We start from the raw sequence: 17383 nt of genomic DNA, 5'->3' as shown, positions 1-17383 counted from the left end.
GCCTTGTTCCCACCTCCATTAGACCACTGAACCCCTGGTAGAGGCCCGTGCTGAAGCCTTTCTAAACCGTGCAACCGTCTTTTTGGGCGGTTGCAGTTCCAGAAAGTAACACCATACCCCGTCCCCTTCACTTAAAACTATATACATTCATACAAGATGTGGACAGGCTTTTGTATAGCGTGGTTCTGTGTTGGTTCTTTTTTTGACCTTGTAAGTGGCCCTAGTACATTGTGCTTATTGTATGTGATGCAACTAAAAAGAGCCTCACACATGCGCTCTATACCAATCCCGTTCCTAACAGTTGGGGGGTTCTGTGCATGAAGTCTTCTTACCCGAGACCCGATCCAGGACCTCAGCCAGCGTGGTGGAGATGGGCAGGTGCAGGGTGCGGTACTTGTGTCCGGCTCCGTACATGGGGTGCTGGATCACGTGACTCGTGGCGTTGATACGGCCTTTGTAAAGCTGGAAGGGTCAGAGCAGAGGGGGAGGAATAACGTAAGGATGAGATAAGGGATAAGTCTTGCTTACCACAATTTTACCACCGGGTATGATGCTCATCATTCATTACATGACTTTTCGAAATCGAACAGATAGTGACATGGGGGTATCCACCCTGATATTTGACCAATGGATCAGCCTACCAGTTGGTGGTCCACAGAAAGGTAGGTGGGCGGATCTAGCCTTCATAAATCTGTAACATAGGGGCCCCTTACCCGGTTTATGCTCATTGAGCTCAATGATCTCTTTTATAAAGGAGACCTGCAAAAGACGGCACCATAGGTGGTTACAGACACGAGAACATTAACCAACAAGGACACGATTTGGTCTTTCCTGATTGACTGTGACAGGTCGTCTCAGACCGCATGAATGACGGCACACGTGTTCATCACTGGACTGACATTTACTGCTCCACTCAGCCCCCCAAGGGGATATGGCTAGGTACCAAGAACACACACACACACACACACACACACACACACACACACACACACACACACACACACACACACACACACACACACACACACACACACACACACACACACACACACACGTTGAAGTGAGCACTCGGATTTCACATAAATATAATAAAAAGACTTCCAAGAACGAGGATAAATCCGAAAGAGCGAGAGAAAGTGGGACGGCCTTAAGTTTTGCTGCAGTGGCACCAGCATGATTGACAGGTCCGAGGCCTCTTTCTGGCCTCAGATGTCTAACCTGACATGACCTAGGAGGAGGAGGCCTGCATGTGTTAAGGGAGGAGAGAGGAGAACAAGGAGGGAAGTTGACGCTAACGGTCATTATTCAGTCCCTGATGAGTCTGAGGGTCGCGTATGTCCAGGCGCTAGCGGTGACCTTTCCAGAGAGCAGACGGCAGGAAACCACAGCAGCCAAAACACAAAAGGGCCGACTTAATTGGATAGGAGATGACACGAGATGCTGCGTTTCCCCCCCGACAACCAAGCAGGCTGCTAATTTAGGAGTTTGAGAGAGTCGTCTCTCACGGCTCTCTCTTAATGAGCTTTGTTTTCAAGGTTCTCAAAGGAGAAAGTGTTGTTTGCGCGTCTTTGAATGTACAATCCCACACCCACCCACCAAGTGGAATCTAGATGAGGTCTGCGACATCAACAGAGATGACTGTGTGGCGAGAGAAGATGCAGAAATCCCTCTAGATGTCCCGGATCAGGGTGGAGAAAGACTTACTTGGCAGGCACGGTTCAGGACATCTCAACAACAACAATTTGTTCTTCTCTCCCTTCAGCCTGAATATAGCCAAACAACACTTTGCCCAGAGATATGACTGCAAAACTAACAGCAATGAGATGAATATAGTCTTTTGATAAAATCTGGATGAGTTACACCAGTGATGAGGTCTATTACATTGAAACACTATAAAAAGCACTATATTGTGATATACATCTGCATCACTGTTACATGTAAAGCCCTAACCGAGTGGTACACCCATTACTTGCTGCCCACGCCTTTCTCAGCCAGAACAAAACCATTACAACACACAACCTCAAACACATGCTTTGAACCACGAACACGCAAACCCAAACACACACACACACACACACACCCTCTAATAGGCTGCCATGACGTGAGGTAATCATTTAACATGTGATGTACGATGTGATGCAGCATGTGATGTATGGCAACCATTAGGCGTGGGACAACATGCAGGCTGCAGGTTGGCTCCTGAATGCAGCCCACCAGTGCCCTCCAGTGGCAACAGGGGAACACTACACCAACCGATCGCAATGACAAGAATATCTATCTCCCGAAACGTATTTTTGGGAGAGATGGAAAAGACAATGAATTGTGAATGTGGTCGATCGGACATTACCCAACAACAGTCACGACAGACAACACAAAAAAAAAAACACAAATGACAAACTCCAAGGTTCCAAGGAAAAACAGACGAGCGGGCATCAGGGGTAGAGGACGAGGTCATGTGTCAGAACTAAGGGTGGGCTTGAACACAACAACAAACACAAACAAACACAACAGGCAGTGCTCAGTCAATCAGAGAGAAGAGGGAGACCAGACGTGAGGGGGAGCCGAGGTCAACTGAACTCCAACAGGACACGACGACGGAACTAAAACACAAACAACAAAACCCTGGACCACCACGGACTCTCTACCAATCAGAGAGGGGCGACCGGAGGTCAGCGTGAAGGGGGTGTCGGGGGGGAGGTCGGAGGTCAACCTACCGGGCAGGGAGACTGCAGGAACACGGTGACTTTCTCATCCTCAAGCATGATCTGCAGGAAGAGCCGTCTGATGAACCCGGAGATGTTCCCCGAGACGGGCACGCTCCCGCGCTGGGGGGCCGACTGGAACAGCTCGCAAAGCACCTGGACAGAGGTCAGGGGTCAACACCTGGAAAGTGGGGCTCGTGCAGGGGTCATGGAGTCAGTACCTTAACACTAGAGGTCATGGGGTTAAACCCTAAGCCTTGAGGTCAGAAGTCAACACCTGAGCTATGAGGGAAAATGGCAGGAACCTAAATCGCCTTCTGGTTGAGGGGGAGGAGCCTACTTCAGCTGTAAGGTCGTACCTGAACAGCCTACCCGGGCTATGATGTTGTTGGGGTATGAGGTCACGGCGGAGCAGCTTACCTATTCTCATGGGGTCATGGGGGCGGAACCTACTTGAGCTAAGACATCGTCGGTTACAAGGTCCTTGCTGAGTAGTCTAGCTGAGGAAATGATGTCATGGGGTACGAGGTCAATGGGGGAGCAGCCTGCCTAAGGTCATGAGGTCATGGGGGAGCAGCCTGCCTAAGGTCATGTGGTCATTGGGGAGCAGTCTACCCGAGGTCATGAGGTCATTGGGGAGCAGTCTTCCTGAGGTCATGAGGTCATGAGGGAGCAGCCTACCTGAGGAAATGAGGTCATGGGGTCATGGGGGGAGGAGCCTACCTGAGCCATGAGCCGCTGGTTGTTGGGGTGGCAGGAGATGCATTGCAAGAAGAAGGCCACGGTGGCGTTCTCCAGGGCCGTCCTCTGCTGGGTGCTGAGGGGCCCCGGTCGCCCCGGGGCCAGGTGGTGGGACCCCGAGGCCTGGGGGGAGGAGGCGGAGGCGCCGGCGCCGGCGGGGGAGGAGGGCGTGGTGGCGCTGCTGTGGAACCCGGCGCTGCTGGCACTGGAGTGGCAGAGCAGGAAGAGCAGGGAGGTCCAGAGGGGGTTGACCTCGGGACCGCCCAGCCAGTCCTTCATGGCATGGCTGTTGCCCACCTCCGTGAGGAAGCGCAGCACGGGGGCCGCCAGCTCCGGGGCCAGGGCCGGCTGGCTGTGATGCCACGAAGACGACGACGACGACGAAGACGAAGACGAGGAGCCGTAGGAGTGGTGGTGCGGGGGCAGGTGATGGTGGTGGGACGCGTGGTGGTGGGAGTGGTGGTGCTGCCGGTGGCGCTCCGCCTGGGAGGTGGCGGGCAGCGGCAGGTCGGCGCTGGCCAGCAGGCTGCAGCAGAGCTGGGCCAGGCTGCGGGCCAGCAGGGAGGGCAGCCCCGAGTCCAGCAGCTGCTCGATGGCGCCGGGCGAGAGCGCGGCGGCCGCCAGCGTGGTCAGCTGGGACTCGGTGAGGTCGAGGGGCAGCCGGGCGTGCTTGGAGTCGTCCGTGAGGCCGGCGGCGGCGCTGGCCGTGGCGTTGGCGTCGTGCTGCTTCTTGCCGTCGTCCGTCATGGAGAGCCGGTGGTGGCGGCGGTGGTGCTCCGTGGCGGCGGGCGGAGACACGATGCCCAGCCAGGACATGAGCAGGGAGAAGTAGCCCGGGTGGATGTGGCACATGGAGCACAGCAGGCTGTCCACCGCCTTCTTCAGCACCACGTTGCCCGGGAGGGACATGGACCAGTTGTATAGCAGCCTGGGAACACGCGGGGGACGGGGCATGACAACATGAACAATACAGACAAGCGGCTGGTGGAAAACTGATATCTAGTGTAACGTGAAGGTATCAGAGTAACCCAGTTCTATGAGAGGCCTCTCTGCTTTTTGCCATTTTGAGGGTGAAAATTACATATCCATCATCATGCAAGACTGGAAAACTTCTGTGGTTGCGGTGCAGTTGGGTGTATTGATTGCAGTGAAAGGACCGAGAATATGGTTTTAAATGTATTGCAATATATTGCATTGGGTATTGCAGAGGTTTTAGATGGATCACGAGTAAAATTCATATAGCTTTTGAATCCTATTGTTTTTGTACCGTGGCTTTGTACCGTCTTGTGCTGTCCTGATAAAACGTTCATAAACAGTGGGGGTTAAACAGATCCAAATGAATTCTAACCTCAGTTTGCTCAAATTAAATGTTCTGTTTGTTTTTCCCTGTTAGCTCTAAACTATTAATGCCGACAGACGAGCCATGCAACATTTAGGCCTGCAGTCTGCATATCTAAAAGAAGAATGCAGGAACGCTTCCAGACCAAAACATCAACTAAATATTGGGTTTGAATGTTGAATGAGGCTGACCTCCAGGCTGCTGCGGTAGCCCGTTCCCCAGCCGTAAACACGTTTCATGGTTCTCTGATGTAGCGATAACAGCAGGTCTATAAAATGCTCAGTTTTCACCCACCGTCAGCCCTTACTTGACTGTGTCTGTCGGCCATAACTCCTGCAGCATCTCGCTGTCAATATATCAACTTATGACTTGTTTGGTGCAAGGCACACACATACATCAATCAAGACATAACATCATAGACAGATGTCGATTGGGTGAAACGATGCGCAAACACAGACAAGTTGGGTTCACGTACATTTTCGGACTCGAAATGGGTCACGAGCCAAAAAAAAAGGCAGTGACCCATGTCAAGTCCACAATTGGTCACTCCATCGTTTCCGATTAAAAAACCTCAAACAGGCGTTCACTCACTCGAAGAGCTCCCTGTCGAGCAGCAGCGGCAGGTCGTAGTCCACCGGCAGCTCGTAGCTGTGCCACAGAATGGCCGCCACACAGTGGAGGTGGGAGGGCGAGGGCATGAGCAGGCCGTACTCCCTGGAGGAGGAGGTGGAAGAGGAGGCGGAGCTCACGCCTGCGCCCCCGTACCCTCCCATTGGCCCGTTGCGCTTGTGGGCGGCGACTCGTGACGAGTCCTGAACCCACTGGAGCAGAGCCTGGATTCTGTTAAGGCAGTGAAGGGGAAATTGTTGATCAAACAAGCACACTTAAATAGAATGCACCACCTTTAATATACATGTTCTAACAGCACTTCAAACAGGCAGGCAGAACGACAGAGGTGACTTTATCAAGAGGCGCGCCGTGGCGTTGCATGCTAGTCTGCGACCTCTGAGGCAAATGTCCCCGTCTCGCCGAGAGGGGACACAAAACAACTTTACACGGCCGTAAAACCGCGACAAGGACAGGGGAAGGACATTGTTTACTGCCAGAGTGCCGGGAGGAGTCCCGTTGACAGGGAGATAACTTATTATGATCCTGAGTGATTAGGCCGGGGGGCGTCTGGGCGGGGGAGAGGGACTGGTATACCTGTCTTTGGTGCCGGCGTCCTGCGTGGTGCCCAGCTGGTAGAGGATGTCGATGGTGGAGTCTGAGGAGAGGCCGTTGAGGCGTCCGAACAGCAAGGGACTGTTGAGGTCTGAAGGGAAGCACAGTGAAATACCGTTTGTAGTTTCCCTGTTCGACTCCTTGAAGACACGCGTAGGCGTAAGTATGGAGTGATAATGAAGCAGATTGAAATCAAACTCAATCAAACTCTGAATTCAAAAATATGTAGTATTCCCAAACGGGCAAATTCCAAAGCAAATGATAAATCTATATCAACAAATTATACTATCCGTGGGAGGGGATAAAGAGGAGACTCCAGACAAAAGGGTCTGGGTTCGATCCCCTATGTCCGCCGTCCACAATACATAAAGCTATCCTTGAGCAAGACGCCCAACTTCCTTCCTGCTCATGAATCACATTAAACTCCCAGCTATAATCATAAACAGAAAACGGGTCAAATAAAGGTAAACGCCTTGATCATGACACCAGCAGTAAGGAGGACGTCTCCCCCGCTACTCACTGGTGGGGTCGGTGCCCGACGCGGCGCAGTTCCTGAGCAGGATGTCGATGAGCTTGAGGCCGACGGGCGTGGACTGCAGGCCGATCTTCACCAGCACCGCCTCGATGTTGGGCGAGTGCATGCCGCAGTAGGGCGACATGAGCAGCGCCGCGCACGTCTGCAGCAGGTTGGCCGTGGGCGCCGCCGCGCTCGCCATGGTGGCCTCCAGGTCGCCCACGTGGGTCAAGCAGTGGTGGAGGAGGCGGAGCCAGCCGATACTAGGGGGGAAGGGGAGTGTTAATGGGGTGCAACGTTTACCTCCACGACACAGGCAACCGGATGCTCTGTTTGACTCTGTATCTCGTCCCCGTGTGAACAAAGGTTCTTTATCACATCGTTTTGACCCTTAAGAAAACTGATGTAACCAATTTTATCTTTGAGGAAGAACAGAATTTACCCATATCCCAGAATGCATTGGCCTAACCCCAATGGCGGCGCTCACCTTGTCTTGGAGACCTGGTCCTCAGAGGGCAGGAAGGGGTTGTTGACGGTGGCTGAGGAGGTATTCCCAAAGGCGGTGAGGCCCAGCAGCTTGATCTGGGACAGGCCCAGGGTGCTGGCGTCCCGCGGGCGGTGCAGCCGCAGGCACACGGCCGACGCCACCTCGGCCTTCACCAGCTGGATCTTGATGTAGGTCAGCCCGCTGGTGATGACCGGCGTGGACAGAGGCAGCATGTTGACCCCGTCTGCACTGATCTCCACGGAGACCGAGGAGGGACACGCTGGGGGGGAGGGAGAGCGGAGGGTTCATTTCATTTGTGGTTCACTAGAAGCCATCCGGGGTTCCGCTTTAACCCCTTTGACCCTGGGCCAAAAGGCTCAATCATACAGAGACTCACTCAATGTTGTAGTTTTCAGCGTTGGAACATAAAACGACTTGCGTCTCAATACCACGGCACATGCTAATCAATTCACACATCTTTTTCTAACGTCTTTTCTTACATTTTAAGATCATTGTAGAGAATAGGGAGAGAACATGTAGGGACACATATAAAGTCAACAGAACATGGTGAATATCACGTGGAGGTCATGGCGTTCCACAGTATCCCCCCTAGTGGCTGTCCATCGGGACAAGAATAACGTGAGGGGTGCGAAGAGAAAGCAGACAAGCATGAAGCACCCACGCATCTCGCTGAATAATTAAAGCCCAGACTGCGGAACAACCAGGGGAATTAAACTTTAATGAAGAGCGACAAGACGCGGGGTAGCCCTGAAGCCGGCAAGAAGACCGCTTCCTGTTCCTGCACATCGTAAACATCCCCGTATCCTCGCCCTCTAGTAAAACACGCCACGGCTCCGGGGATCTTCTCTGAAGCTCACCCTGAAGAACCTTGCCCTCACACTGCATAGTGTTGTTGTGCTGGGGCATGACAGCATGCACTATTCATTTTAATATCGTCAACAAGAATATACATAATATAAATATTAAAGCCTTACACGCAAGGAGCTGTAGTGACAGTTAGCGGGCGGATGTGGCCTTCTTATAGTGATGAATAAATCATTTTAGCACCACTGCGGTGCTGTGGTGTAGCTGGATGTGTGTGCGTGTACTCACTGGTGAGGTGCGGCTGGATGTGTGTGCGTGTACTCACTGGCGAGGGAGGCGAGGTGTGGCTGGATGTGTGTGTGCGTGTGTGTGTGTACTCACTGGCGAGGGAGGCGAGGTGCGGCTGGATGTGCAGCTCCTTGAGGAGCACGGCGGCGGGGAGGTGGATGGTGAGGTCACACCAGGCCTCCTCCGGCAGGAAGATGTAGGACCAGGCGGCGGAGCGCGCCCGGCGGTGGGGCGGCGTGGACTGGAGCAGGACCTCCGCCGGCTGGGCCGTGGGGCTGCTGGACGTGATGCTGCCTGCAGGGGACGGAGGTGTTGGGGAGGCCGGTTTAAATAAAGCTTGGGGCTGGGTTGGAGCGGTGCCATTGGTCTGGTGGTACTCGATAGGCAATGATAAGAGGTGAAATTATACAGCTGTGGGATTTGTCAAACACTCGTTTATTCGAATATAATGGATGTAAATGCATCTTCAATTGCACAATTTCATAACCCTGCTACACTGAGAGGGGATGAGTTGTACACAATTCATGTTTGATTTATGGCAACGTCAACAATTAACCTGGGGTCTTAATAAACAGGCAGAAACCTTTCACATTTAATAACATAGCATTTAAATTAAGCAACATTAAGAATATCCCTAAAGCGTGCAACCAGTGGTGTATCAATTTATGAATTGTAAATGACACACACTGATTAAGCATGTATAACAATGATGAAAGGAATACCGAGGGGGGCGAAGTTGTGAAGGCCCTCAGCGTTGTCCGGCTCGGCCGTCATGACGCGGGCCTTCAGGCTGCCGTCTGCGGCCTTCCCGGGCCCCGAGTCCAGGAACTTCATGATGGTGGAGACCATGCTGCGCGCCGTGTTGACGATGGCCCGCGTGCTGGTCACCATGTTGTTACAGATCAGCTGGACGCCACCTGGGGACAGAGCAGAGGTCAGCCAGATGCAAACACGCGTTGAGTCAACACCAGGTGTATGTTCTGTGCCGTTCTGGTCTGATGATGCTTTATATGTTCTGACAAAACACCCACAATCTACAAACGGATTGAACCTCTGAAGCTGTGAGGCAGAGTACCTACCCATGTCATGGAAGGCCTTCAGTGCTTCGCTGGTGTCCAACACTCTGAGGATGAACCAGAGGAGAGGCTCCGACAGCTGGCACGTCGACAGAGAACCCTGCGGCAGAAACACACAAACAGACAGATAAAGATAAATCATTCACTGCATCACAAGATGGTTTTGGCCTTTATTATTATCAACGCTTTGTGTATGTCTGCTACCACACGATTTAATAAAAGCATTAAGACTACAATTGGGAAAAGGTCAAGTATCAGGCAATATAGGGTAGACCAGCGCCGAACACATCTTTCAATGTTTACTTCCTTTCAAGTAGCAGTAAACCCTGGTAGACGAGAGACATATGGAGCTTGCTCCCAGCTCACCTGTCTACCCATGTATCCACAGGCCATGTAGGTGAGTATGGGCTGCAGCATGACCTGCACCGAGGTGGCCCTCTTGCTGAGGGTGGTGAGGATGGTGAAGAGGCCATCGCCCACCGAGATAGCGTCAAGCCCCCCGTGGAAGTTCTCGTGCTTGGTGAGGTGCAGGCCGCTGGCTCCTAGAGAGAAGAGCCGGGGGAAGGTTGGTCAGTGGATGGGCGTCATTCAATAGATAATGCTACAATTGTTTAAATGGGTAGTTTAGGGGATGTAGAAATTAATCTCGAGCCATTAGCCTCCATCATGTATGTGTGTGTGTGTGTGTGTGTGTGTGTGTGTGTGTGTGTGTGTGTGTGTGTGTGTGTGTGTGTATATATATATATATAGCATTAGGTTGATGCTATTTATCCAAAGGGTCTTGCAATATCATGAGGGAATTGCTAGCATAGCGCTCCAGGTGGAGGGAGAGGGCGTGTTTACCTATGATCATGGCCATGGCGCTGCTGTTACACTGGCCCAGCGCCGAGAGGATCTGGCTCATGATCTGCTGGTTGGCCAGGACCAGGTCCGCCATGCCGGCGGCCGGGCCCTGGCTGGAGGCCGCGCCCCCGGCGGCTCCGCTGCTCTCCATGCTGCCGCACACCTTCTCCTCGTCCGACACGCTGCTGTCGGCGGCGGCGGCGGCGCCTCCCGCCCCCAGCGCGCGCCCGCTGAACTCCCGGTCGCCCGACAGCGGCAGCTGCACCAGCACGTTGACCAGCTTCAGCAGGTCGAACATCAGCTGGTCGCGGGTGGTCTCGCCGCACACCGCCTTGGCGTCGCCCGGGCGGATGATGTTGGCGAAGAGGCCGCCGAAGCAGGCGCGCGCGCCCGAGGACGAGTCCGAGCCGCTGCGCGACACCACCTTGTCGGAGCAGGTGATGTAGTGGTGCACCAGGAAGGTGGAGGACTCGATGACGGAGGAGATGGTGCTGACCGACACCACCTCGAAGTTCTGCTCCAGGGTGAACTCCAGCAGCTTCACCTGGGCATCGAGCGGGCCCTGGCCGGACTGGAAGGGGCCCCTGGGGGGGGGGGGGGGGGGGGGGGTAGGGGGGACGCAGAAAAGGTTTTAAAATACTTTATTATCAATAAATAATTAATTAAAATGAATTAGATTTATACATTTAATTTAAGACATTTGATACAAGAAATACTCAAAAACATCTTGAAAAACAATTTGGTAGTAAGTCATTAATAATGATTAGAAGTAATTCTGCTAATGCATGCTCGTTATATTCCCTGGGCGGTTATGGTCTCAAGTTTATAGATAAAGTGCCTTTATGCGTTGTGCTAATCGGTGCTCAAATAGATTTTAAGGGCTTTTTATGTATAACGTTAAGTGCATGACTTTTTTGATAGTCTATTTTTTGTGTTACAGATATTCCTTCTGCGTTTCCAATGCATTCAAACCCTGCATTACAACCACCCAGTGCACCCCCACACTATAAGGCCCGCCTCCGTACCTCTCGGTGGACAGGATGTGCATGAGCCTGAGCAGGAAGTCGCTGAACATCTGGGGGCAGGTGGGGGACAGGTGCACCTGCAGGCGGCTGAGGAACTCCTGCATGGCCTGCGTGGCGGTGGGGCCCACCTGGGCGCTGTGCTGCCCGGTGCCGTGGGGGCTGCTGCCTGAGAAGAAGCGCACCAGCACGTGCACCAGCGTGGGGTCCGACACCATCTGCTGGGCTGTGCCCTCTGGCCCGCCCATAGCAGGAGCAGGAGCTAGACACACACACACACACAATCACGGTTTGGATCTGATTGGGTTTGTGTATACACACACACACACACACACACACACACACACACACACACACACACACACACACACACACACACACACACACACACACACACACACACACACCACACACACACACACACACACACACACACACACACACACACGTCTCTTAATCATTGACTAGGTTTCATTGTATTTAAGATGCTCCCATTAATATAATATGATTTTATATTATGTAATATTATACTAATATATTTATTATTATTCAGGAAACTAATTAGAACCAGAATGACTTTATTCTCTTGATCTCTATATACAGTGTTAATGGACACACACACACACACTCTCTCTCTCTCTCTGAGGGCTGGTGTGTGTGAGGGGATATTAAAGTAGAACTGACTGCAGGCCGGCATGTTGGTCATCAGGGTGAGGGAGTGGAGCACCAGGCACCAGGTCCTCAGGGAGGTGTTGGGGTACCAGGCCAGCACCGTCAGGAAGCTGCTGATAGAGGCTACACACACACACACACACACACACACACACACACACATTATAGGCGTCGTTATCCAAAAACATGGTCTTGTTTGCATGAAGACAAGATGAGTTTCATTATGATAGGGTGAGGAAAAAACGGGTTTCGTAACTGGGCTTGTGTTTACACGTCATTTAGGAAACCTGTTTACAACGGGGTTCTGACCTTGGTTGAGGGGAATGGTGGGCACTCTGCTGGCGTTGAACATGAAGATGTCTGAGCCGCTCTCCTCGCTGCCGCTAGAGCACGAATTCAGACTCAGGGTCAGCCACAGCTGCAGCAGAGACTCCAACTGCAGGACACACGCACACACTTTAGAGTAGGTACACATCATGGTTAGAGTAGGCTTGCCCAGTGTTGTGTTAAGGCTCAGCGAATGAACAAAGGATTGACGTGTGCCATCTCAATATCTGCTTCATCTCAAAGACGCCCGACTTGACTGCATGGACAAACCATAAATCACAAACTCTACATCAAGACATTTTGATATTGGCTTTGGATTTAACTTGGCAGTCCAGGATACCCTTGATCCTCTTCAGTAGGCTGTGTACTGTGCGGATATCCCTGCATGTTTAAGGTGAACAGGCTAGAGCGACCGTGTGTCCCTGGTGTTCTTCAGACCTGCACGTGGTGGACCTGCAGCATTGAGAAAAGCTTGTTGAAGCAGGCACTCAGCATGGGGATGGAGGAGGCCTGGATCAGAGGGCCCCCGGCCGGAGGAGAAGACCCTCCGTGGAGGCCTCTCAGCAGGGAGTCGTCGGTCCCGTTGGGGGCCTGAGACACTGGGGACAGCGCGCACACACGCACACGCACACACACACACACACACACAAAAGCACAAGTTAGGATGGTACTTTAAAAAACCAATAACCATTCAAATCAAATGGGAAATCGGCGCATGTTTCCAGACATTTCCATACGTTTTCTTGGAAATCCGGCATTTTGGGCATTTGGTGACTGCACCAGACAATGCATACTTATTACATCAAATGAAAATGTCCGAAGCGGTTATAACTTGCTGACGAGGCCGTTAATGTGGCGTCAGCGTATGCTAAACTTTAGTCGGCCCTGACCTGTGGGTGAGGTGGAGGTGAGGGCCTGCAGGATGGAGTCAGCCTGCAGCGTGGCCATCATCTTCAACATCAGCTCCGCCTGCTGCTCCAAGCCAACCTCCAGACGGGCGTCAAGAGCTGGGAGGGAGACATTTCAGAAGTTCCTTTATATGTTTTGCAGGAACCAGTCATAAAGGGACACTTGGCAATGCAACAGGCTCAGTCAGCCTCAAGCCAATCAATTAAATAGCCCATCTTTTTTATTGTGGTCTATAAGAACCCATTAAATACTTTATTTTTTATTTCACCACTTGCAATTAAGAATTACAATGTATTATTATACACTTGACAATATATCTAAATGAATAGGCAATATTCCGAGAAAAGATTCTAGTTGTGTACCTCTGAAACGTTTAGGGTATGGTATTAATTCAAAGGGCGCCTACCTTGGGAGACGGACACGGAGATGCTCTGTGAGCCGGGCTTCTCCACGGCAACGGGAGGTTTGGACACCGGGATGCCCACCCCCCCTATGTAGGGGTTGTACCCGTAAGTGCCATAGTCAGCACCCCAGTAGTCATACCAGGTGCTGCTGATAGGCTGCAGGGGGACGGGGGAAAGACAAGAAGAACAAGGAGGAGAAACACGGTCATTGCTGTTCTCTGCGTTGGTACGTGGGTACATGAGATGGTCGTGCAGTAACATTCACATGCAACAACTTGGCTGAAAGGGAGAGTTGAAGGAATAAAAATGGCTGTTTTTCCATTATCCAGTTCAAAGGTTGTTCTGATTGCATCAGTGCATCCATGTTACCCGCTGAGGTACCATAAGTTGTTCTGATTGCATCAGAGTTTCAATGTTACCCTCTGAGGTACAATAACTTGTTCCGATTGCCTCATTGCCTCGCTGATACCCTATAAGGGGCAATAAGTTGTTCTGATTGCATCAGTGATGTGATGATACCCTCCGAGGTATGATTGCTATGGGCGCATATTTTATTCATTAATAGCATGGCTACACAATTGATTTAGCACTTTTCATGTCCAACTCTTATTGAGGAACACTTCACATTAAAAACACCTATACATCGATACTCAACTAGAGAACATCAATACTGCGTTCAAGACAAAACAAATGGAAAGTAACGATAGAAAGTGCAGAGCAAGTAAATGAGACGTACGGGGGTTTTGGAGGCGTGCCACTTACCTTAAAAACTTTTGCGGCGAGTGGATCCTTTTCCAAATCAATATCTAAAGGATCAATATCAACATCCATCAGGTCTTGTAGCAAGTCAAAGTCTATGTCTTTATCTTTTTCCAATGAGGACAGAGGTGGAGCACCTTTTGGATAATGAAAACAGCTTTAATATTGCCGAGCAAGCACACTAGAGACAAAGAAACCAGCAAGATATAACTCAGTGGCCTTTTCTTAGGGACGTTACTGGGCAATGTTAAGGCCAATCAAAATCATTGGCTTATTCACCTATAGCGGCCATCTTGGATCTAAACGCTAGCTGGGGGGAGAACAGCTAGCGTTTAGAACCAAGATGTTCGCTACAGATGAATCAGACCCATGGGACACAGGAGGGGGAGGCCACAAGATGGTTAGTTCTGTTAGACTGAGGAAAAACAAATCTCTCTGAAATTATAGGGTCGGAGTATCTGGCACTGAAAAGGTCCAAACAAATACATTTTATGTCATATATTTAGCTGTGTAACTGTATAGCAATATGCACAATAACAAACATTACACAAAAATAAACATTCAACACTTAGGAGCCGACAATATTTGCACTCCCCCTCCAAAAGCATTTAAGATAACAGTTCTATCCTCTAAAATCATCACTGGTCGACCTAAAGTGTTAAGGTACAAGAGCAGAGAGAAATTCAATTCAGCTATAAAGGAAGAACTGAAAAGTTCAAACAAGATTACATCGACCACTGGTCGGAGTACAGGAGATACATCTGTAAGGTGCTTCAGTTTCTGCATGTGGTTGTGTTCATTACCTGGGTCTGCATCCGTTCGTGTGTGTGTGTGTGTGTGTGTGTGTGTGTGTGTGTGTGTGTGTGTGTGTGTGTGTGTGTGTGTGTGTGTGTGTGTGTGTGTGTGTGTGTGTGTGTGTGTGTGTGTGTAAGAGTCAGTGTGTATCCATTACCTGTGTCTGAGCGTGTGTGTGTCCGTGTGCATCCCCGTGTGTATTTGTCCGCGTGTGTGTGTGTGCACGGCCGGGCCTACCAACGCACTTTGGAAAAGGGAGGAGGAGGAGGAGTTCCCGGCTGTACCTGCGATGATATCAGGGACCAGGGAGTCGTCCATGCCCTCTCCCAGGGAGAGGGGTGCGGCCGGGGGCAAAGAGTCCTCCAGGTCCCCCGACCCGGAGGACGAGACCCCCGACGCCGCAGCCTCCTCGCCCGAGTTCACCTCGTCCATCACGTCCAGAGAGCCCGGAGACAGGAGCTCTCCTGCGGAGACACAGATACAGAGTTAGGCCTGTTGTGGATTCTTCTTTTGTTGACTTACCAAACCAGGGAAGGACCTGATTAAGTTTAAACATCTTTTTCAAGAATTTAAGACCCAGTATCCATAGCCTCTTGAAACATTAAAATGTCAAGTAGGCACAAATGGGTTGTTTTTGTTCAGGTGGAGATCTTAATTTTGTTGTATTTATTAAGAAAATTACTGTAAAACACAACAGTTACGTTGAGTATGCTGCCATCTTAAGGCCAACATGCCAACTGCTGTACACTACATACAAAAATGTTGTTCCATCCTGCAAATGATCAACTTCATAATAATTCCCCCCTACATGCCCTCTAATAACCTGCACCTAAATGTACTTCAAGTCTCTCTAGATAAAAGCCTCAACTGTCATTACCAGAGCCCTATACCCTGGTTGTACAGTACACGGAAGAATGACTTTGAGAAGCAGCCTCCAGAAATAACTGGCTCTAGCTGACGTAGCTCATCCACCCACCTGCCAGGATGTCCTGCAGCATGCAGGTGAGGGAGTACTGGGCCCAGGCCCCGCCCCACGAGATGTCTCCCCTGTTGAAGTCGGTGCCGACCAGGAGCAGCAGGAGGCGCTCCAGCTGCTGCTCGGTCACCACCTCGCACAGGCGGATGGTGGGCCGCGTGGCGTTGGCTATCCGGGCCAGCACCTGCAGGACAGGGGGGGAAAGAGACGGGAGAGTCGGGTCAGGTTGATGGAGGTGCAGCCATTAGTTAGCAGCGGGGTTAGCGACAAGATGGGCCTCACTGTTCACCTCACTGAATGCAGAATCAGGAGAGTTGAAGTATATTGTTTGAAATTGTTTTAGGGTAAGACTTTTTATTGGGCTGGAGATGCCCAGAGGACAGATATTTCAGAAGTATGCGAGTCATTTGATTAAATTCTTAACAGCCTGTCAATTTTGTACCCAAATCTTTCAGCTGCAACGGCAAAGAAGATGTATTGGGTGGAAACATCCGACAGTATAGAGCCGTATTACTCATTGAGGAGTAATAGGGTTTATCAATAATAAGTGGTAATTACAGTGATGTAATTACCAATACATCACTGTAAACACATGACAGCATTATCCATTAGTCCAACGCCTTTACTTGACACCGGAATTGCTACCTTGCAGACGAAGAGCAGCAGGTCTGCGTGGCAGGTGAAGTCCATGGAGAGCAGGAAGAGGGCCAGCTTCTGCACCACGCAGATGCAGCGCTCGTGGGCCAGGGTGAAGGGCAGGGGCTCCACCTCCGGGGCCTCCTTAGCCGCCGCCGCCGCCTCCGTGTCCAGAGAGGACCGGGGCCACTCCGCCGTGCGCCGGAGACGGATCAGGTCCTTAAAGTGCTGTTGGGAGAGAGAGGGGGGTCAGACATTCCCATCTGTTTTGTACCGGATGCCGATACGTAACTCGGAGCGCGATGGGTCACAATGTACCCCCTACGATGGCTCGCCGATCGCCGCACTTTTATGACCGAGGAGACCACAGGTTGAATGACGCTGACCTATGGGAGTCCTTTTTTCCAGAGTGTTTGTCCTTATTGTTGTTCAAGTCGCTGTTCCGGCCTTTGTAGAGCACCTTCAACGACATTGTGTTTGGAGGGTGCTGTATAAATAAACTTGCCTAATTCGGAGCACGGCCGTACGGACATTGTGTGTGCGGTGACGCAGCGGCTCACCTTGGATGTGGCTTGCTTGAGCTTGGCCTGCTCCACCAGCAGCTTGTAGGCGGAGCCCTTGTTGCTCTGCACCTTCTCCTTCTCAATCTGCTCCACCAGGGCTTTCTGTTTGGCTTTCAATAGGTTTAGCTGCTACAATGAAAAGGTCAGGATAAATACATGCAAGAGACGCGCCGCACCTCGCTTCGCTAAACCCAAAAGTAAATATAAAAGACAAAACTGGGTTGTCATTGCATTTACTCTGTAGGGACAGCCCATGCGGGATTCTCCATCCAAACACATGACGG

The 17383-nt window shown here is 51.3% G+C and overlaps 1 protein-coding gene across 1 annotated transcript in view; it reads right to left on the bottom strand.

The window, feature by feature from the left end:
• Positions 1–17383, bottom strand: part of birc6 (baculoviral IAP repeat containing 6) — a 96896-nt gene that overhangs the window by 51671 nt on the left and 27842 nt on the right. The window contains 23 exon segments of the mRNA XM_030379557.1: positions 333–462; positions 2715–2858; positions 3426–4371; positions 5374–5622; positions 5986–6094; positions 6524–6780; positions 7005–7284; positions 8211–8411; positions 8840–9034; positions 9197–9293; positions 9560–9735; positions 10037–10620; positions 11062–11320; positions 11743–11853; positions 12040–12166; positions 12496–12656; positions 12948–13064; positions 13373–13526; positions 14133–14266; positions 15209–15388; positions 15901–16084; positions 16546–16764; positions 17097–17228. Of these exon segments, the coding sequence (XP_030235417.1) occupies positions 333–462; positions 2715–2858; positions 3426–4371; positions 5374–5622; positions 5986–6094; positions 6524–6780; positions 7005–7284; positions 8211–8411; positions 8840–9034; positions 9197–9293; positions 9560–9735; positions 10037–10620; positions 11062–11320; positions 11743–11853; positions 12040–12166; positions 12496–12656; positions 12948–13064; positions 13373–13526; positions 14133–14266; positions 15209–15388; positions 15901–16084; positions 16546–16764; positions 17097–17228 (5146 nt within the window).

This window comes from Gadus morhua, chromosome 15, assembly GCF_902167405.1.
Source record: "Gadus morhua chromosome 15, gadMor3.0, whole genome shotgun sequence".
NCBI classification, from domain to species: Eukaryota; Metazoa; Chordata; class Actinopteri; order Gadiformes; family Gadidae; genus Gadus; species Gadus morhua.
This window is presented reverse-complemented; position numbering and strand designations above follow the sequence as displayed.